The sequence below is a fragment of the Pseudophryne corroboree genome, chromosome 2 (assembly GCF_028390025.1).
Source record: "Pseudophryne corroboree isolate aPseCor3 chromosome 2, aPseCor3.hap2, whole genome shotgun sequence".
NCBI lineage: Eukaryota > Metazoa > Chordata > Amphibia > Anura > Myobatrachidae > Pseudophryne > Pseudophryne corroboree.
Window position 1 is genome coordinate 266770959 of NC_086445.1, and position 18707 is coordinate 266789665.

General features: G+C 42.4%; 1 protein-coding gene across 1 annotated transcript in view; it reads right to left on the reverse strand.

The window, feature by feature from the left end:
* Positions 1-18707, reverse strand: part of RB1 (RB transcriptional corepressor 1) — a 593146-nt gene that overhangs the window by 31174 nt on the left and 543265 nt on the right. The window contains exons 21-26 of the mRNA XM_063952790.1: positions 14266-14370; positions 12537-12650; positions 11260-11426; positions 10374-10404; positions 9164-9297; positions 2012-2055 (exon numbers count right to left, since the gene is read on the reverse strand). Coding sequence (XP_063808860.1) covers positions 2012-2055; positions 9164-9297; positions 10374-10404; positions 11260-11426; positions 12537-12650; positions 14266-14370 — 595 coding nt within the window. The remainder of the gene's footprint in view (positions 1-2011; positions 2056-9163; positions 9298-10373; positions 10405-11259; positions 11427-12536; positions 12651-14265; positions 14371-18707) is intronic.

Here is an 18707-nt window from a genome sequence, read left to right on the forward strand (position 1 = left end):
GCGCCCTAACCTCTGGCGGGAAAGGGTATAATGCCAATAACTTCTTTGAAATTAGCAGTTTTCTATCTGGGGTAACCCACGCTTCATCACACACTTCATTCAGTTCCTCTGATTCAGGAAAAACTATCGGTAGTTTTTTCACACCCCACATAATACCCCTTTTTGTGGTACTTGCAGTATCAGAGATATGCAAAGCCTCCTTTATTGCCGTGATCATATAACGTGTGGCCCTACTGGAAAATACGTTTGTTTCTTCACCGTCGACACTGGATTCAGTGTCAGTGTCTGGGTCTGTGTCGACCGACTGAGGTAAAGGGCGTTTTACAGCCCCTGACGGTGTCTGAGACGCCTGGACAGGTACTAACTGGTTTGCCGGCTGTCTCATGTCGTCAACCGACTTTTGTAGCGTGCTGACACTATCCCGTAATTCCATAAACAAAGCCATCCATTCTGGTGTCGACTCCCTAGGGGGTGACATCACCATTACAGGCAATTGCTCCGCCTCCACGCCAACATCGTCCTCATACATGTCGACACACACGTACCGACACACAGCAGACACACAGGGAATGCTCTGATAGAAGACAGGACCCCACTAGCCCTTTGGGGAGACAGAGGGAGAGTTTGCCAGCACACACCCAAGCGCTATAAATATATATAGGGACAACCTTAGTAAGTGTGTTCCCTTTATAGCAGCTCAAATATTATAATATATATCGCCAATAAGTGCCCCCCCTCTCTGTTTTTACCCTGTTTCTGTAGTGCAGTGCAGGGGAGAGTCCTGGGAGCCTTCCTCGCAGCGGAGCTGGGCAGGAAAATGGCGCTGTGTGCTGAGGAGAATAGGCCCCGCCCCCTTTTCGGCGGGCTTCTTCTCCCGGTTTTCTTGGAACCTGGCAGGGGTTAAATACATCCATATAGCCCCAGGGGCTATATGTGATATATTTTAGCCAGAATAGGTATATTACATTGCTGCCCAGGGCGCCCCCCCCAGCGCCCTGCACCCTCAGTGACCGCTGGTGTGAAGTGTGCGGAGAGCAATGGCGCACAGCTGCAGTGCTGTGCGCTACCTCATGAAGACTGAGACGTCTTCTGCCGCCGGTTTCTGGACCTCTTCTCTATTCGGCATCTGCAAGGGGGTCGGCGGCGCGGCTCCGGTGACCCATCCAGGCTGTACCTGTGATCGTCCCTCTGGAGCTAGTGTCCAGTAGCCTAAGAAGCAAATCCATCCTGCACGCAGGTGAGTTCACTTCTTCTCCCCTAAGTCCCTCGTTGCAGTGAGCCTGTTGCCAGCAGGACTCACTGAAAATAAAAAACCTAACAAACTTTTTCTAAGCAGCTCTTTAGGAGAGCCACCTAGATTGCACCCTGCTCGGACGGGCACAAAAACCTAACTGAGGCTTGGAGGAGGGTCATAGGGGGAGGAGCCAGTACACACCACCTAGTGGTCAAACTTTTAAATTTTGTGCCCTGTCTCCTGCGGAGCCGCTATTCCCCATGGTCCTGACGGAGTCCCAGCATCCACTAGGACGTCAGAGAAATAAAAAATAAAATAAAAAAGATTTAACATATGACTAGCATAGAAAGTAGTTCCCAACTAAAACTCAATAGTTACAGGAACAATATCAATAAAGCACTGTTCCTGCACAGCATCACTGGGTAATCTTGCTTACTATATCTTACAACTAACTTCATTCTGTATCTGAATGGACTAACTTGCATTGGGGAAAGGGAAAGGCAGAACAATTATTAATAACTCATGGCTGAATGTACAAATAAAACAATATGTTTCCATCGACTTTTCTAACAACCTTTCATATAAAAAACTACTGAGTCATGGACTAGGTCCCATTTAAAAAAACAGTCAGCAACGTAAACTAGACACTATTATACAAAGCTGCACACAATACATAATTGAGTTCTAACTAAATTAACGATTAGGAGTAAACAGTGGTAAGGATTACGGTTTCTGAATGCTGCGCCTACTGGATGGGGGGCACCAAGAAATACTCACTCATTTCTGCTAGCTTCTGCTGGAATTTTGAATCTTCAGGTTTGCTAGAAAAGAACAAAAAACATCATGAATGATTAAATGTCCAACAAAATCACAAATGGTCACTAAATAATATCAATACATACAATGGACAGATCTGAGCTAACAGTACATATTAAGAGTATGCAGACTGAATATACAGAAAGTGTAGTTCCACTTCTAATGAATGGCAAGGCTGGATTGTACTAGAACACCCTTATTATTTAATATTCACAAAATGTCAACCTTTCCAAAGTTCTCAGACTTGTCAACTCAGAAAATGAAGAACTCTAATAAATGCGCAGTCTGTGATTTGTAACTGCTTTGTAAAGCGTAAAATATAACCACCAGGGAACATGAGACATTGGAAAAAAGCTTTTTGCCAAGTGTAATAAAACACATGATAATATTATACTTCTATAAGCAAAGAGAAACACCGCAATCATTGAACCTTTGGCAGAGTACTAGATTTGTTCCATAAGGATTGGATGTATTCAAGATTAAGTTATCTTCCCAGTAGCCCATTGAGGATATGAGGATATTAGGAAAGACGGGTCAATCTAGTACAAAACCCATGGCAATTCCAAATATATAAAAAGTTGATTTGGAGATTAAAAATGGTCAAACTGTATATTTATAAATCCTGTCATGCTATTGTAGGACATAAGCTAGGTACACACGGATTTTTTATTTTTGATGAGGACGACAATTGGTCCGATTATTCAGCTAGTGGAAGGTCCAGATATCTGTGCTGCAAGCATTTTGTTTCATATGGCAAATCGCCCGATTTCTCGTTACATCGGACGGTGGTGGTGGGGGGTGTTCAGGTTTAACCACACACTACCCGATTTTTGTACCTGGACAGATGGTCAGATTATGGCGAAGGCACACATACTGGACAATATTAGGAGATTGAGGCAGAGATGTTCAGTCTTGACCGACTAATCGGATAATCATAGGTGCATGTTTGAAGGCAAGATAGTAATTAATACACACTTCACAATAAATCAGACTGATCACCCAATTATTTGGAAATTGGCCCAATGTAGTATAGTATGTATCTAGCTTAAGAAGTTACTTGTTCCAAGTATTTATAAAAAAAAAAAAAAAAAATACTTGGGACATGGAATAACAATAAGACAATACTGTATATGCCTAATACACGAGAAATGTCTTGAAGAAACCCAGAGATACTGAGTAATGCATGTGCAGCTTGTATCCCTATTCTTTTTTTGATGAATAAGTATAGAGAGGTTACAGCCATTACACCCCAAATGTATTTACCATTGGATGTTTTTGCATTAAATTCAAAATAAACAAAAAGTATTAGCATTTCGGTTGCATATTTTTCTTTAGAAACTAAAGGGGAATGAATGAAATTCTTGAACAATTAGGAAAGTTTTGAGCCCATTTCGAACATATCTACATTAAAGGCCTCTCCAACTGAGTAAGGAAGTGAGTTTTAGAGTGTTGGAAGCCCAAAGCTGAAGAGGATTTTATTCTTGAAATAGACTTGCCATCTTGCAGGCAGCCAGTAATGGGTACTATGTGGGTGGAACAGTGCTAGTTGGTTAATAGCCTGACTGCTGTAAGTGGTGCAAATCTTTTGATGGGAAACCCAGGTAGAGGACATTGCAGTAGTCTAGGCATGATGATACAAATGTATGTATGACTTTAGGCCAGAGGTTCTGAAACTCTGTCATAACAGTTCACATTTCCAGGTCAACCAGCAGGTATACAGGTGTATTCATTTGTCACCGATGCATTTTAAGATCTACAAGTGGAGCTAATTATATCACTTGTGATTCTGTCAGGAGACCTGGAAAACAAGAACTGTTTGGGGTCCTGAGGACCGAGCTTGACAACCAATGCTTCAGGCAGATCTGAGGGAATTAAGGGGCAGATGTATTAAGCCTGGAGAAGTGATAAAGCAGTGATAAGAACAAGGTGACAACGTACCAGCCAATCAGCTCCAATATGTAAATTTACAGTTAGGAGCTAATTGGCTGGTGTGTTATCACCTTGAACTTATCACTGCTTTATCACTTCTCCAGGCTTAATACATCTGCCCCTCAGTGTTTGATTCTAAGTATGTTCCTTAGATGAAATAATGAGGATTTGATTATGACTGACACCTAATGTAAGTGTCAAGCCACTATCCAGGACAACACCAAGATAAGGCACATGTTCAGTGTATTGCAACTCTTAACCTCAAACATAAGTCTGATTGATTTCTTATGTTGTAGTCTAGTGCTTTGAAGGGGAGTTCCTATAATAAGAATCTGTTTTATCAGAATTGAGCCACAGCCAACTAGCACTCATCACTTCTGGAGCTCAGCTAGACAGTTATTTAAAATTGGTATTGTGTTCTGAAAGCACATAAAAGATAGCCACCGCACCTTCCACATGCATATATGATATGAAAGTCTAGTCGCTTCTCATCCATTATTATTATTGTTGTTCGTATTTTCAAATAAATAGATATTTTAACATTCATTGGTTCTTTTCTTTGTTTTAAAATGTAATGATAATAATGTACAATTTATGGATAATCTTAAATGGGTGAATAGAAAAAATACAGATAGAAAATGTTTTGAAATCCCCCCCTCAGTCAACAAAATTCTTTCAGATCTTAAAGATTTGTCCAAGAATATTAAGTAGTGTACACACTGGGCGATTTCAGCCTAAAAAATAAACAATTACGACATAAATGTCATTATCATTTATTTTTAGGCTTATATCAGCCAGTGTGTATGGGGTATTATTGGTGAACAATGTGTGCTCCAGCACGTTGTTCAGTGATCACCAATATTGAGCTGACATGCAGCTCAACTCGTCAATGTCGTGCTGAGCTGCATGTTCGGGAATGCTGGTGGTGACGTCATTGATCATTATCGTTGAACGATAACGTTCAGTGTGTATGCGCTATATCGTTGAACGCTGTATCGTTCAACGTTATAGTTGTTCATTTCCGGTATTCCACTGTGTACCCGGCTTAAGTCTTCATAAAGGCTCTACTGGTTTCTGGGTTCTACTAGTATTTAGTCACAGTTAACGGCAATGCTTTGCGATGAATCACAGTGTTCTGTTCAGCAGTAAATAAATATATATTTTCATTAGACACAGAAATATATTGCTAACACACGGGTCTATTAAACTGAAGTTGGAACCGCCGTCTAGTCAGAAAGACGTCAGTTTCCGACTTTTCGGTTGAATCCGGATTCTACCCATTCAATGGTACTGGCGTTTTTCAGACTTGTTGGATAACACGTGGATCGGTGGATTAGCCGCGGATTCACGTGTTTTGTCGAATTAGTGGCCAATTCTGATAAGGATTTTGGCCCGTTTTCGACAACGTTGATCCCCCCCAAACGATATTTCAAATAAAGCTTACCAGCTTTGGAGGATATGCAAGTTACGCTGCAACTGGCTATCCAGTCCCGCATCATTGTTCTAGTACCACTGCCGCAACGCGGCAAGGGGTTTTACTCAAACCTATTCATGGTACCGAAACCGGACGGTTCGGTAAGGCCCATTTTGAATCTGAAGTCTTTGAATCCGTATTTGAGGGTGTTCAAGTTCAAAATGGAATCCCTGCAAGCAGTTATTGTGGATCTGGAAGACCGGGAATTTATGGTCTCCTTGGATATCAAGGACGCCAACCTACATATTCCGATTTGTCCGCCTCACCAGGCATACCTACGATTTGCCCTGCTGGATGATCACTACCAGTTCCCTGCCCTACCCTTCGGTCTGTCTACAGCCCCGAGGGTATTCACAAAGGTGATGGCGGAGATGATGTTACAGCTCCGGGTCCAGGGGGTCAATGTGGTCCCTTACCTGGACGATCTTCTGATAAAGGCAAGATCCAGAGAACTTTTGTTGCTCCATATCGACCACACCATCCATCTTCTGTCGGACCACAGGTGGATCCTCAACTTGGAGAAGTCCCACCTGGAGCCCACACAGAGGCTCCTGTTCCTGGGGATGTTGGTGGATACTATGGCCCAGAAGGTGTTTCTACCAGTGGAAAAAGTGAAAACACTTCAGGAAATCGTCCGCATGGTGCTCCGACCTTCTCAAGTGTCCATCCATCTTTGCATAAGATTGCTGGGAAAGATGGTCGCCTCCTACGAGGCGATCCAATATGGGAGGTTCCATGCCAGAATGTTTCAGTTAACTCTCCTGAGCAAGTGGTCCGGATCACATCTGCAGATGCACCGATTGATTTGGCTGTCACCTCAGGCCAGGATTTCTCTCCTGTGGCGGCTACAGTCCTTCAATCTCCTGGAGGACAGGAGTTTCAGAAAAAAGGATTGGACCATCCTCATGACGGATGCGAGTCCGAGAGGATGGAGAGCTGTCACCCAAGGGGCGCAGTTCCAGGGCAGGTGGTCAGCCCACGAAAGCCTCCTTCAAATCAACATTCTGGAACTTCGGGCGATCTACAATACTCTACTTCAAGCCTCTCCTCTGCTCAAGGATCTCGCAATCCAGGTGCAGTTGGACAACGCCACGGCAGTGGCGTACATCAATTGGCAAGGAGGGACAAGAAGAAGAGCCTGCATGCGAGAGGTGTCAAAGATAATTCTCTGGGCGGAAAGAAATGCAAGAGCCATGTCAGCAATCTTCATTCTGGGTGTGGACAACTGGGAGGCGGACTTCCTGAGTCGTCACGATTTCCACCCGGGGGAGTGGGGGCTCCACTATCTGGTGTTCCAGCAGATCATCGACCGGTGGGGTTGCCCACAAATAGACATGATGGCTGCTCATCTCAACAAGAGACTTCCCTGGTATTGCTCGCAGACCGGGGACCCTCAGGCGAGGGCAGTGGACGCGCTGTCGTCGTCTTGGCCATACCAGCTGGTTTACCTGTTTCCTCCGATCCCATTGCTAAAGCGAATCAGGAATCAAGGTGTTCAGGCAATTCTACTTGCCCCGGATTGACCTCAGAGGGTGTGGTACGCGGTTCTTCTGGGCATGTCCGTCCAAGACCCCTGGCCTCTACCACTAAGAAGAGATCTTCAACAAAGACCGTTAGTCTACCTGGACTTACGGTGTCTTTGTTTGACGACATGGAGGTTGAGCGGAACATCCTAGCTCTCAAAGGCCTTTCCAAAAAGGTTGTTACAACCATGGTTCAGGCCAGGAAACCTGTGATGTCAAAACATCATCATAATATCTGGAGGAGATATGTCTCTTGGTGCAAGAAACGCATGTATCCGCCTGCTGAATTTCTCTTGGGACGTTTCTTGCAGGATGGTGTGGATAAGGGCTTACGTCTGGGTTCTATTAAGGTCCAGAATTCAGCCCTCTCCATATTCATCCAGAAGAAATTGGCAGCATTGCCAGAAGATCAGACCTTCTTGAAAGGGGTAGTCCACATATAACCACCTTTTGTGCCGCCAACGGCACCTTGGGATTTGGATGTGGTGTTGAACTTTCTACAGATCTACCATCATCAGAGATCAAAACAGGAGAAGACAAGTACCTCACGTAGCTGACGGTGATGTTACTGGCCCTGGCTTCTGCTCGACGTGTCTCGGAATTGGGGGCCTTACCGTGTAAAAGTCTCTACTTGGTCTTTTATGAGAACAGAGCGGAGCTCCGGACTAGACAGCAGTTCCTGCCGAACGTGGTCTCCGCGTTCCACCTGAATCAACCTATTGTGGTTAAGTCCTGTTCTGATGCTTCTGCTCCCCCGGGGGACTTTGGATGTTGTGCGTGCTTTGAGGATCTAGGTTAGGCGCACGACTCGGGTCAGAAAGACGGATTCTTTGTTTGTGCTCTATGATGCGCAGAAAAAGGGTTGTCCTGCTTCAAAGCAGTCTATTGCTCGCTGGATTAGGCTTACTATCCAACAGGCCTATGTGTCGGCAGCCTTACCTGTTCCTAAGTCTCTAAAGGCCCATTCTACAAGATCAGTGGGCTCTTCCTGGGTGGCTGCCTGTGGAGTCTTGGCCCTGCAACTATGCCGAGCTGCTACCTGGTCGGGGAAGAACACTCTTGTGAAATTCTACAAATTTGATACCCTGGCCAAAGAGGGTACTCAGTTTGGGCAGGCGGTGCTGCAGCAGTCTTGGCACGTTCCCACCCGTTCTGGATGCTTTGGGACGTCCCCTTTGTACTAGTTCTCTCCAATATCCCTTTTGGATGCTAGAGAAAATAGGATTTTAATACCTACCGGTAAATCCTTTTCTCGTAGTCCATAAGGAAAATTGGGCGCCCGCCTCAGTGCGTTGACTTCTGCAGGTTCTTGTTCTGTAGTTACCTTTTCGGCTGTTGCTGTTATTGTTACCAGCCGTTGCTGGTTGTTGTATGCTGGTGTGTAAATCTCCCCACTCTTTGCTATCTTGTTCCTTCTCTGATATATGTCCTTTCTCCTTGGGGCACGTTTTACCTATAACTGCCTGTGGGAGGGGGCATAGAGGGGAGGAGCCAGCACACCCAGTTGAAGAAATTTAAAGTTCACCGGCTCCTTTGGACCGCGTCTATACCCATCATACTAGTTCTCCCCAATATCCCTTATGGACTACGAGAAACGGAATTACCTGTATGTATTAAAATCCTATTTTATCACTTCTCCAGGCTTAATGCATCTGCCCCCCGCCCCTTATGGAATCGGCCCCTATGAGTCACAGCTTCCTCCGGCTTTACACTATGTTTCATATTTATTCAGTCTGTGCCACGATCAGGATCACGCGGCTAGAAGACGGCAGTGTACCATTAGGTACACAAATTCAGGTTAGTGGCATATATGTAGAATGTATAAATCATGTAGAATATTTCTAGAAAGCATCAGCTTTTGCATCTAAACCCTGTTCTGGCTGACTTTTAGATATTTATCTGAAATCTGTAGATCTACTTCATTTAAACTCTCTTTTTTACTCGTTACAAAACCCAGTTTATGGCATATTGATACACAGTTAAGATGCAAGTGATACCCCTACTGATGGCTGGGATGGAAGCAGACTGTGGTTTGGGTTCTCAGCATGTGCCATCTTCTTGCAAAGATGTTAGCAAGCCGTCAGCACAATTTCTAGTCAAATTGAGTCAAACACTCTTAAAAGCCATAAATGCTGCACCAGTTCCTCCCTTTATGCCTACAAATGTGTACAGGGACATTAATCATACCTTCCATCTGCTTCATCTTGCCCATCAAAGCGGAGTTTCTTCAGTGGTTTTGGGACTGTGCCATCTGCAGGTCTCTTGACAGGCCGCTCTGTGCTGCTCACCATTTGGTTGATTTTCAGAAATTTTTCTGCTGTCTGAAAGAAGAAAATCATTCACCAACCTCAAGCAAGTAGAAGCTGTAAAATGTAAGAGACTATAGCAATGAGATACTCAACTACTGTATGCAGACATAACATATTTTAGGGCGGTATTCAAATAATATATCACACCCAATCTCCTTTGTAAATTGATCCCAGTTATCATGCACATCGCGTCCATAGTAATCAGATCTGGCTGCGTAAAGGGTTGGGCGCCCTCGCTGCCACGGGGGTAGCAAGCTGAAATTATTAGACCACACCCGTCAGCAGAAACAGATCGGGGGTGGAAGGGGGTGAAAAGAATTGAATACCGCCCTTAATATTTTAAATCCCCAAAGTTTAACATACAGTAGCCGCAAAAAAGTGACAATATATAGGGCATGCCATTTTAAAACTGGTCACCAGTCATCCTTTTGGTGCTAATGAAGACAATTTATTATCTACCAGAGAGTTGTATATTCCAGAAGAAAAGACAAAGGGATTTGAAGACAGAGGGATTGTTCCTCCATAAAGACTGACAATTGTGTGATACAGAACTAAAATAAAAACTTAATACACCTATTGTATTGGTGAGAGAGATCGTGCACTTTCCAATACATGGAGTCATAAAAACAATTATTTCTTACATGTTCGCCACAGCATACAAATACACAACACCACTTCTACACATTGTTTGTCTACAAAGTTTCCAAAAGGTTTTGCTTTTTCTGTTGTCCTACTAATGCACTGGAATATATTATTGGGCAATGGGTTTTATGAATAATATTTATGCTACAGTTAAGTCAGAGATCAGGATCGTTCTTTACATATGTAATGTGTTTAAACTAAATTATACAGTATGACTTTAATAGGATATACAATTATACAAGACAGGCCTTACAACTGTAGGACCTACATTATGGAGACATAACAGAGAACACATACATTTTTCCCTGAATCAGTAGGTCACGGACACCTATAATACGGCCCTACTGAATAAGCTCTACAGTACACATGTGGACGGATGTATTATATAGTTTATGTTAATGTAAGCATAAAAAATAAAAATAAACATCCACAATGAAAAAACTTACCCCAAAATGTTCACCAATGGACACTAAAATTCTGGAAAACAATGGAAAATCCATCAACACTACAGAAAACATGTATAAATAATATAACTGACTAAAGCATTAATGTGTGCAGTTAGCACAATTATGTAAAGATGATAAAGGGGAGAGGGCACTGCTCAAATAAGTTTACAATCTATAGGTTATATGCGGGACACAATGAGGAAGAGAAGACAGAGTGCAGGGTTAAGGAGGGAATATCTCCTCTTGATGGCGACGCAGCATAAAAGTATATGCAGACAATCTTGCATTGTGTTGGTGTTAAATAAAATAGAAAAGATTATTCTACATGCTACTCAGGTCCTGAAGCTCCTGGTTTACCTTCATTGACAGCAATAGCTCTATCTATCTCGAGCTATAACAGTCTGTAAGGGTAGAACAGCTTATATATCATTAACAGCTTATCCATTTTATATATTCCTGCCTCTGGAGAAACACACTAGATTTGAGCACTTTAGATTGAATTGTGGATCCTAGGACCGGCAACGGCAGTGTGCTACAAGCAGCCGCAAGACTAATTCAGCATGGACTTGGTGAGAGCATATTCGTGTATGTCAGAAGACAAGGCATGGGATCTGGAGAAATTACCTTTGTGCCATAAATCTGACATGGTGACAGTAGATTAAACATAAGTTACCAGCAGGGATAAATGCTCTTGATATGAAATGGACAATAACTATTCGCATTTGAAATTAATAGAAAAACGATGTTCTCGACTTGTAAATAATATATACTACTAATGATCTATTTCAAGCTGCAGGAACCACAAGGCTGCGGCAAGGTAATGTACCACAGGCCTATGTGTAAAACACCAAAGTATACTGTATATGATCAATGGAACTCAACAAACCTACTACGTGGAGTCATCTTTGTTGGGGAAAGTAGTCCATCAGATGATTTATAGGGGCTTTTTAATGGTGAGAGATAGATATTATTTCCACCAGGAATTCTTAGTGGCGAATTTCCAAATCTGTATGGACTTCGTGGAATGTGTGGAATTGGAGATAAGGTGGGAAGCTGGAAGAAATAATAAAAACTTGTTAATGCAAAATTGTATAACAGCATCTTTGAAGATTCTACTTTAGCAGCTATTGGGCTTTAATGGGGCTGTGATCTCTGCAGAGTATATTTATATCATCATCTACAAAATTTAAGTTCTGTTGTGTGACAAACAACTACAGTAAAGGGGGGTACTCACGGAGTGATATTCTAAGCAATCTGACTAGATTGCTTATAATATGAGCATTATCGCTCCGTGTGTACCCCCTACAGCGATAGCGATGCGCAGGGCTATCGCTGCTAGATTGGCCTGCATGCAGGCCAATCTAGCGGGTCGCTCGCTTCACCCGCTGGGTGAAGTGAGCCCCCCCCCCGTACACTCAGCACAGATCGCGCTGTGCTGAGCGGCGGGAGAGATGTGTGCTGAGCGGTTCGCTCAGCACACATCTCTCCTGCATCGGCCCGTCTATATGGGCCTTAACTCACTAAGTCTTGGAATTGTGTTTAGCTGTACAAAATGAAAGTTTAAGCAGAAAGTATTTCAATCCATCACATAGCAGGCGTTTCGCAGTACATCATCTACTGAGTATGTTCAAACTAAGCATGTACGCCCATGCACACAAGCTAAACGGAACAGAATGTATGCCCAAACTATACAAAACAGAGATATATTGGCACATGTAAAATATCTATACATTTGGACTTTACAGTTTTATCTCGTAACTGCGACGTTCCATAAGGCCTGTGTGTACCCATCATCTACACTGGTACACTGGTATAAAGCTGCCAGTTTGTGGGCTAAGCAAATATTAATCTTATTAATTCACTATGTAATACTATATCATTGGGGGATGATTGACTGGGTTCTACTAATGGTCTACAGAGTGTAATCTTGCAAACAGGGCCCTCTTACCCTTTGTTTGTTGAACCCAGTCTTACTTTACTACCATTTGCTTCCAGTAGTAAAGCTGTGTTCTGTAAGCTGTGCTATATGCTAATAATAATACATTGCATTCTCTAAAATAATGTTTCAGCGCAGTAAATATCTGCCTGCACTATGAAGACATGACTGCCTGGCTCACTTTAAGACACTATAATAGTAAACCGAAAAAATACAAAGCATCTCACCAATGGCGAAGCATATTGCAATATGTTGCTTTTTAACTTCTGCATGAAGACCAGGTTATAGAATACTATAATCGAGTCGTGCATCCCTTCCCGAATCAATACATGCTTGAATGTCTGTAAAAACAAAAACATCTTGCTAATAGAGCTAAATAAAAAAAAAACAACGAACCTATCGTTTGTTGTAAAACATAAGAATAACGACAAAGTATTTTATATGCATGAGCATCTGGATGATTGTGGGAAATAACAGATCTTTACATGTGGATGAAGAAACAGATTATTATTCATGCTCCGTTCTTTGTTTAACTAAGAAGTCTTTACCATTGTATCAAAGGCACCAGAGTATTGCAAGCTGTGATATGTTCGTCGTGTCACTGTGTAATAATAGGAGAGGTCTGCTTTTCTTTTTAATAAACGGTGGAACACTGGGTAGCTTTATTAGGACAAGAATTGAACGAAACTATCCATGGTCCAGTTGCTGACGCCCGCAGTGGGCACTGACATAGCACAGAGATTTATAGTTAGCACAAGGTCATGGCTGCTCTATTGTATTAGGACTTTTAGAGGGGTATTCAATTACCAACAATAAAACATCAGGTGCAAAAAACATTCCTAATGTTTTCCTGATATTTTTGTTACAGGCTATTCAATTAGATTGCCTTTGAAAAAATTAATTCTCTCACTGTGTTTTCATTGGCCGCAGCCCCGTTTTTGCATGAAAACGGGCCTGCTTTCAGGAATTTGGTTTCGTCTGCCTGAGCCAAATGGAAAAAAATTCCAGATAAGCCGCGGGTCATGCCGGCTTATCAAGGCTAACTGGATAGCCCCCGGCTAAGCGATTATCCATGTTCAATGATCGCAGGTAATTGGATAGCCGGAATACATACAATTTACCGTCCGTCGGCATCCCGCCTGCCAGAATGCCAGCAACAGGGCAGGCGCTAAGAGTCTTCTCGCAGGCTCTGTGGCTCACCACAGGATCTATTCCCACTCTATGGTTATCATGGACACCCATGAGTGGGAATAGTCCTGTTTTGCCGGGATTCCAGCGTCTGTGTCCTGACTGCCGGGATCCCGACAGCCGTCAAATTGAACAGATCCCGGATACCCCCCTTAGTATCATAAATCTGAGATATGGCACAGGCAGATTTAATGATTTCTAAACATAACTTTGCTTTTTGGTGCTAACTACATTAAACTGTGTATAATTTGCCCATATTCTGGTAACCCATGAAAAGACGCATTACAGATAAATGTTATGCCTTGCAATAAGTAGGGTGCTGGGAAAAAAGTTGGTGTGTTAAGAAAAGTTTATACATTTCAGTAAGAGTTAAATCTTTCCTTACAGTTTGCGGGTTTGAGCTTTGATGGAAATTCACAATTTTACCAAAAGGAAGAGACCTGCACCTCTATTCCAGATACTATAGAATGTCAGTATACATTTTTTAGGCATGTATTTCAAGTTGTGCTTAGCATGTTCTTTTAACCTATTGTGCTCCTGCACCTTGGGGTAGTAGTATGGATGAATTTGGGGTTTGCAGCCCAAACCATGTTTTTGTGATCTAAGACAATTACATTTCTTTGATCACAACAGTTAAATTTAGTGTGTATAGACAAAAAAAATACAAATAAACAGAAGAGAAAAACCAAGGATATACTTTAACGCTAAAAAACAAACAAAAAACAACATTCTTACAGAACTGTTCTTTCTGCAATCGAAACAACTTACCTCTTGGTTTGTGTTTGGGAGTTGCTTATATGCTGTTACAATAGTCTTGAATCTTAAATCAATGCTCTTCGCTTTACAAATGCCATACATAGAACACATCATGATCTAGAAAATAATGGCAGACATTAGTAACAGCTGATGACAACACAGTTAGCATTTAAAATAAATAAGACCTGAATAAACACCAGTGCAATAAGTAATGTTGAAATCCTTTTCCCACTGTACAAATTCACACTGTGAAGTACCTTTCAATTCTCACAGCCTACCAGAGGTGCTGGGGAGTAAATTATCTGACTACATTCATATGTCTAGTACTAATGTACTGTTTTTCTGTATAGCTCCAACTAGTGCTAGCACTTACACCATCATATTACAGCATTACAATAATATTCCAGAGTGACTGCACCTTAGATCCCCTGAATCCAGTGTTCTGCTATTATTGAGCAATAACCACTCGCTTTTCATAACTGCACAGACACCGCTATTTGCTACATATAATTTTACCTTCCCAGCAATCATCGTGTTCTACATACACTTACCTTTCTCCCTACATTTACATACCTTCCCTGCAATCACCATACCTATAGTTACTAGCTCCCTACCAAGGCTATATATAAATTATATCAACAGTGGTGTTTTACATTTTGTGCATTATTCATGTAAGTAGAACTTTTTCTAAAATGTAAAATTTCCCTAGAAATGACCACACTTCATTTTGTGATTTATAGCACACGGTGTATCAGTTAATCTTTCTTACTAAAACATAATTAAAATATAATCTATACACTGTAAGTACATTACAATTATTTCTGCATGGCTTCTTGATCAAATAACCAGTTTTGTTAGATATTTCTCAATAGAATCTGGTTTAATTCACACTTCTGAGCTATTAATAATATAATATAATCTTACTGTGATTTATTCAGTGTGCTGTACTACAGTACATACTGTACAGTGAAAGCAATTGAAGTGTACTGGAATGGTAGTGTTATGAATTCTGGTAAAAGACTGAAACAAATGAGTGTTACTGCCTTGTTTTCATTGGTTGTGCTGGCCTGGGAAACTCAGAAGAGCCAGTTTCGTGTCTCCTTTCTGCGCTGCCGCTGTGACTCTCAGTCTAGGTATCACACCCGGTTATTGTCTTCACGTGTCAATATTGGGATCAGTGCAAACTACTTTTTAGGATTAAGACACGTTCTTCGCATCTCTACCCTCTTTGGAATAGTTCTGATTTTTCACCAGGTCAATTTGCGGCTTACTATTCTGGGCCAATAAAGCCAACCGAATAATCAATTATTCTGTTCGGAGTATTTGTAATTCGGCTTGAAAAATCGTATAAAATAAGAGGAACATTTTTCAAAACCCACATGTTGTATACTTCATGCTATGGAGTTAGGGTATGACCGTAACCATATTGGAGGTGGAGGGTCGGGAGTAGAGAGCGAATACTATGCTTAAGAGGAGGAAACAACCAAAGTTGTCCGGGACCCTTCAGGAGTTCCACATTACTCATTTAACCAGGTGTGACAAAAACCTGCATAGAGCCTGAGCCCCCTCAGGTTACACCATGGCTGACGCAGCATCCCTTGATGCCCAAGTGTGACTGGTCAGTACCTGATCGTACACACAAGGCCCCCAAATTATTTGATGACCTTTAAGCATAAATACATACTGATAAACACACAGGTGAGTGTGAGACACAGCAATATATAGTGTACATACATACATACAGACATATAGGTGAGAGTGACACAGCAATATACAAGCTATGCACAGCACCTAGCAAAATTAAAAAGCTACAAATAAAGAGAAAATAAATTAATCTAAAAGGGGTTGCTCGTCTAAAATGTGCCCTACTCCTTAGGCACCTAAAGGCTGGAATCATGGGATTGCAGGGGGAGGAGCTTATATTTAAAGTTACAGTTTACACGTGTTTAAGCTTTATGAGAATCGAATGAGGGACATGGATCGTGCAGGGTGAGAAAAAGTGAGTGGAGGGCTCTGCCTGTGAAATCTTACAGTCAAAGAGTGTGGGAGCAAACTGAAGATGAACTAAGAAGAGATGAATTGGTAGGCAGAGGGCATGCATTATGATTGTAAAGAGAATTTGTAGGCTTTGATGAACAGGTGCATTTTGAGAGGCACATTTGAAGACCTGCAGGCTGGTAGAGTGTCTTATAGGGTGGGTGAGTTAGCGAACTCCAGAGGAGGGGAGCAGGGCTGGAAAAGATAGAGGAGGCGATAAGTATGGAGGAGAAGCGACAGAGGAAGAGCAGAGAGGGCGAGAGGGAATGTGGACTGAGAAGAGAACAGAGGTTGAAGAGTATAGTATTGGCCATGTGGGAAGGCTGTGGTGCAGTTGACCAGGATTAAAAGTATACTGCAATATGTGGAACTAACTTTCCCTGATATTAAATGGAACACAGTTTGGAGAATACTAGGGTGCAGAGCATGAACGTTTGTCTCCAGAAATATAGCTACTACTTGTATAACTATAAACCGTAAAATCTGATTGTTCCAACATTTCTGTTATACGAACATATAAAACAGTGTACACTAAGGGGTATATTGAATTAGAGTGGGAAACTGCCATCTTGTTGCAGCCGTCGAGCCGCGTGTATTGTCGGAAGCGGGGCCAAACCGGCAGGTTTTAGCTCCGTTTCCGACAATGTTAATCCGACTTTAAAAAAAGTCCAGTTTGGCCCGGCATTCAAGAGAGCTGTCGGGTCCTTTCCGTCGGAAATGACCCGACAGCAATTGAATATACCCCTACTGTATGTGTGATTAACACTAGGATAAAGGCTGGTATTTACCAAATAAAAAGAGAATAACCAATATGAAAGTTTTGGAAGGAGTAAATGATTGGGTAAAAAAAAGTAAATCTTGAAATGCTGCTATGTTTCGTTGGACCAATGTCCGCTTTCTCATTACCTCCTACCAAAGCTTTCATTTAGGCTTTAACTCCCTTTTTTAACTATTTAAAAAGATAACTATGTCAGTGTATTATTTTAGGTTTGTACATGCGTGTTTCCTGTGTGTTTGTGACATGGGAGAGTTGCAAGGCACAGTCATAATTTAGCATTTTATTAAATAGTGTCAGAACAAACATTGGTTAAAATAAGATTTTAAACCTACCGGTAAATCTTTTTCTCCTAGTCCGTAGAGGATGCTGGGGACTCCGTAAGGACCATGGGGGAGGGTATAGACGGGCTCCGCAGGAGACATGGGCACTATAAAGAACTTTAGAATGGGTGTGCACTGGCTCCTCCCTCCATGCCCCTCCTCCAGACCTCAGTTAGAGAAACTGTGCCCAGAGGAGACGGACAGTACGAGGAAAGGATTTTTGTTAATCCAAGGGCAAGATTCATACCAGCCCACACCATCCACACCGTATAACCTGGAATATACGCAACCAGTTAACAGTATGAACAAAACAGTATCAGCCAACGATTGATCTTAACTGTAACATAACCCTAATGTAAGCAATAACTATATACAAGTCATGCAGAAATATGTCCGCACTGGGACGGGCACCCAGCATCCTCTATGGACTAGGAGAAAAAGATTTACCGGTAGGTTTAAAATCTTATTTTCTCTTACGTCCTAGAGGATGCTGGGGACTCCATAAGGACCATGGGGATTACACCAAAGCTCCAAACCGGGTGGGAGAGTGCGGATGACTCTGCAGCACCGATTGAGCAAACATGAGGTCCTCCTCAGCCAGGGTATCAAACTTGTAGAATTTAGCAAAAGTGTTTGAACCCGACCAAGTAGCTGCTCGGCAAAGCTGTAAGGCCGAGACGCCTCGGGCAGCCGCCCAAGAAGAGCCCACCTTCCTAGTGAAATGGGCCTTTACTGAATTTGGTAACGGCAACCCAGCCGTAGAATGAGCCTGCTGAATCGTGTTACAGATCCAGCGAGCAATAGTCTGCTTAGAAGCAGGAGTGCCAACCTTGTTGGCTGCATACATGACAAACAGTGCCTCTGTTTTCCTAACCCAAGCTGTCCTGGCTACGTACATTTTTAAGGCCCTGACCACATCAAGGGATTTGGAATCCTCCAAGTCTCCCGTAGCCACAGGCACCACAATAGGTTGGGTTCATATGAAACGATGACACCACCTTAGGCAAAAATTGAGGACGGATGGAAAATGAGATAAGGGCTCTTATGAGATAAGGCCGCCAATTCGGACACCCGCCTTGCAGATGCCAAGGCCAACAACATGACCACTTTCCAAGTGAGAAACTTTAATTCAACTGTTTGAAGAGGTTCAAACCAGTGAGATTTTAGGAACTGTAACACCACGTTAAGATCCCATGGGGCACAAAAGGAGGTTGGATGTGTAGTACTCCCTTTACAAAAGTTTGGACTTCTGGGAGCGAAGCCAATTCCTTCTGGAAGAATATAGATAGGGCCGAAATCTGTACCTTAATGGTGCCTAG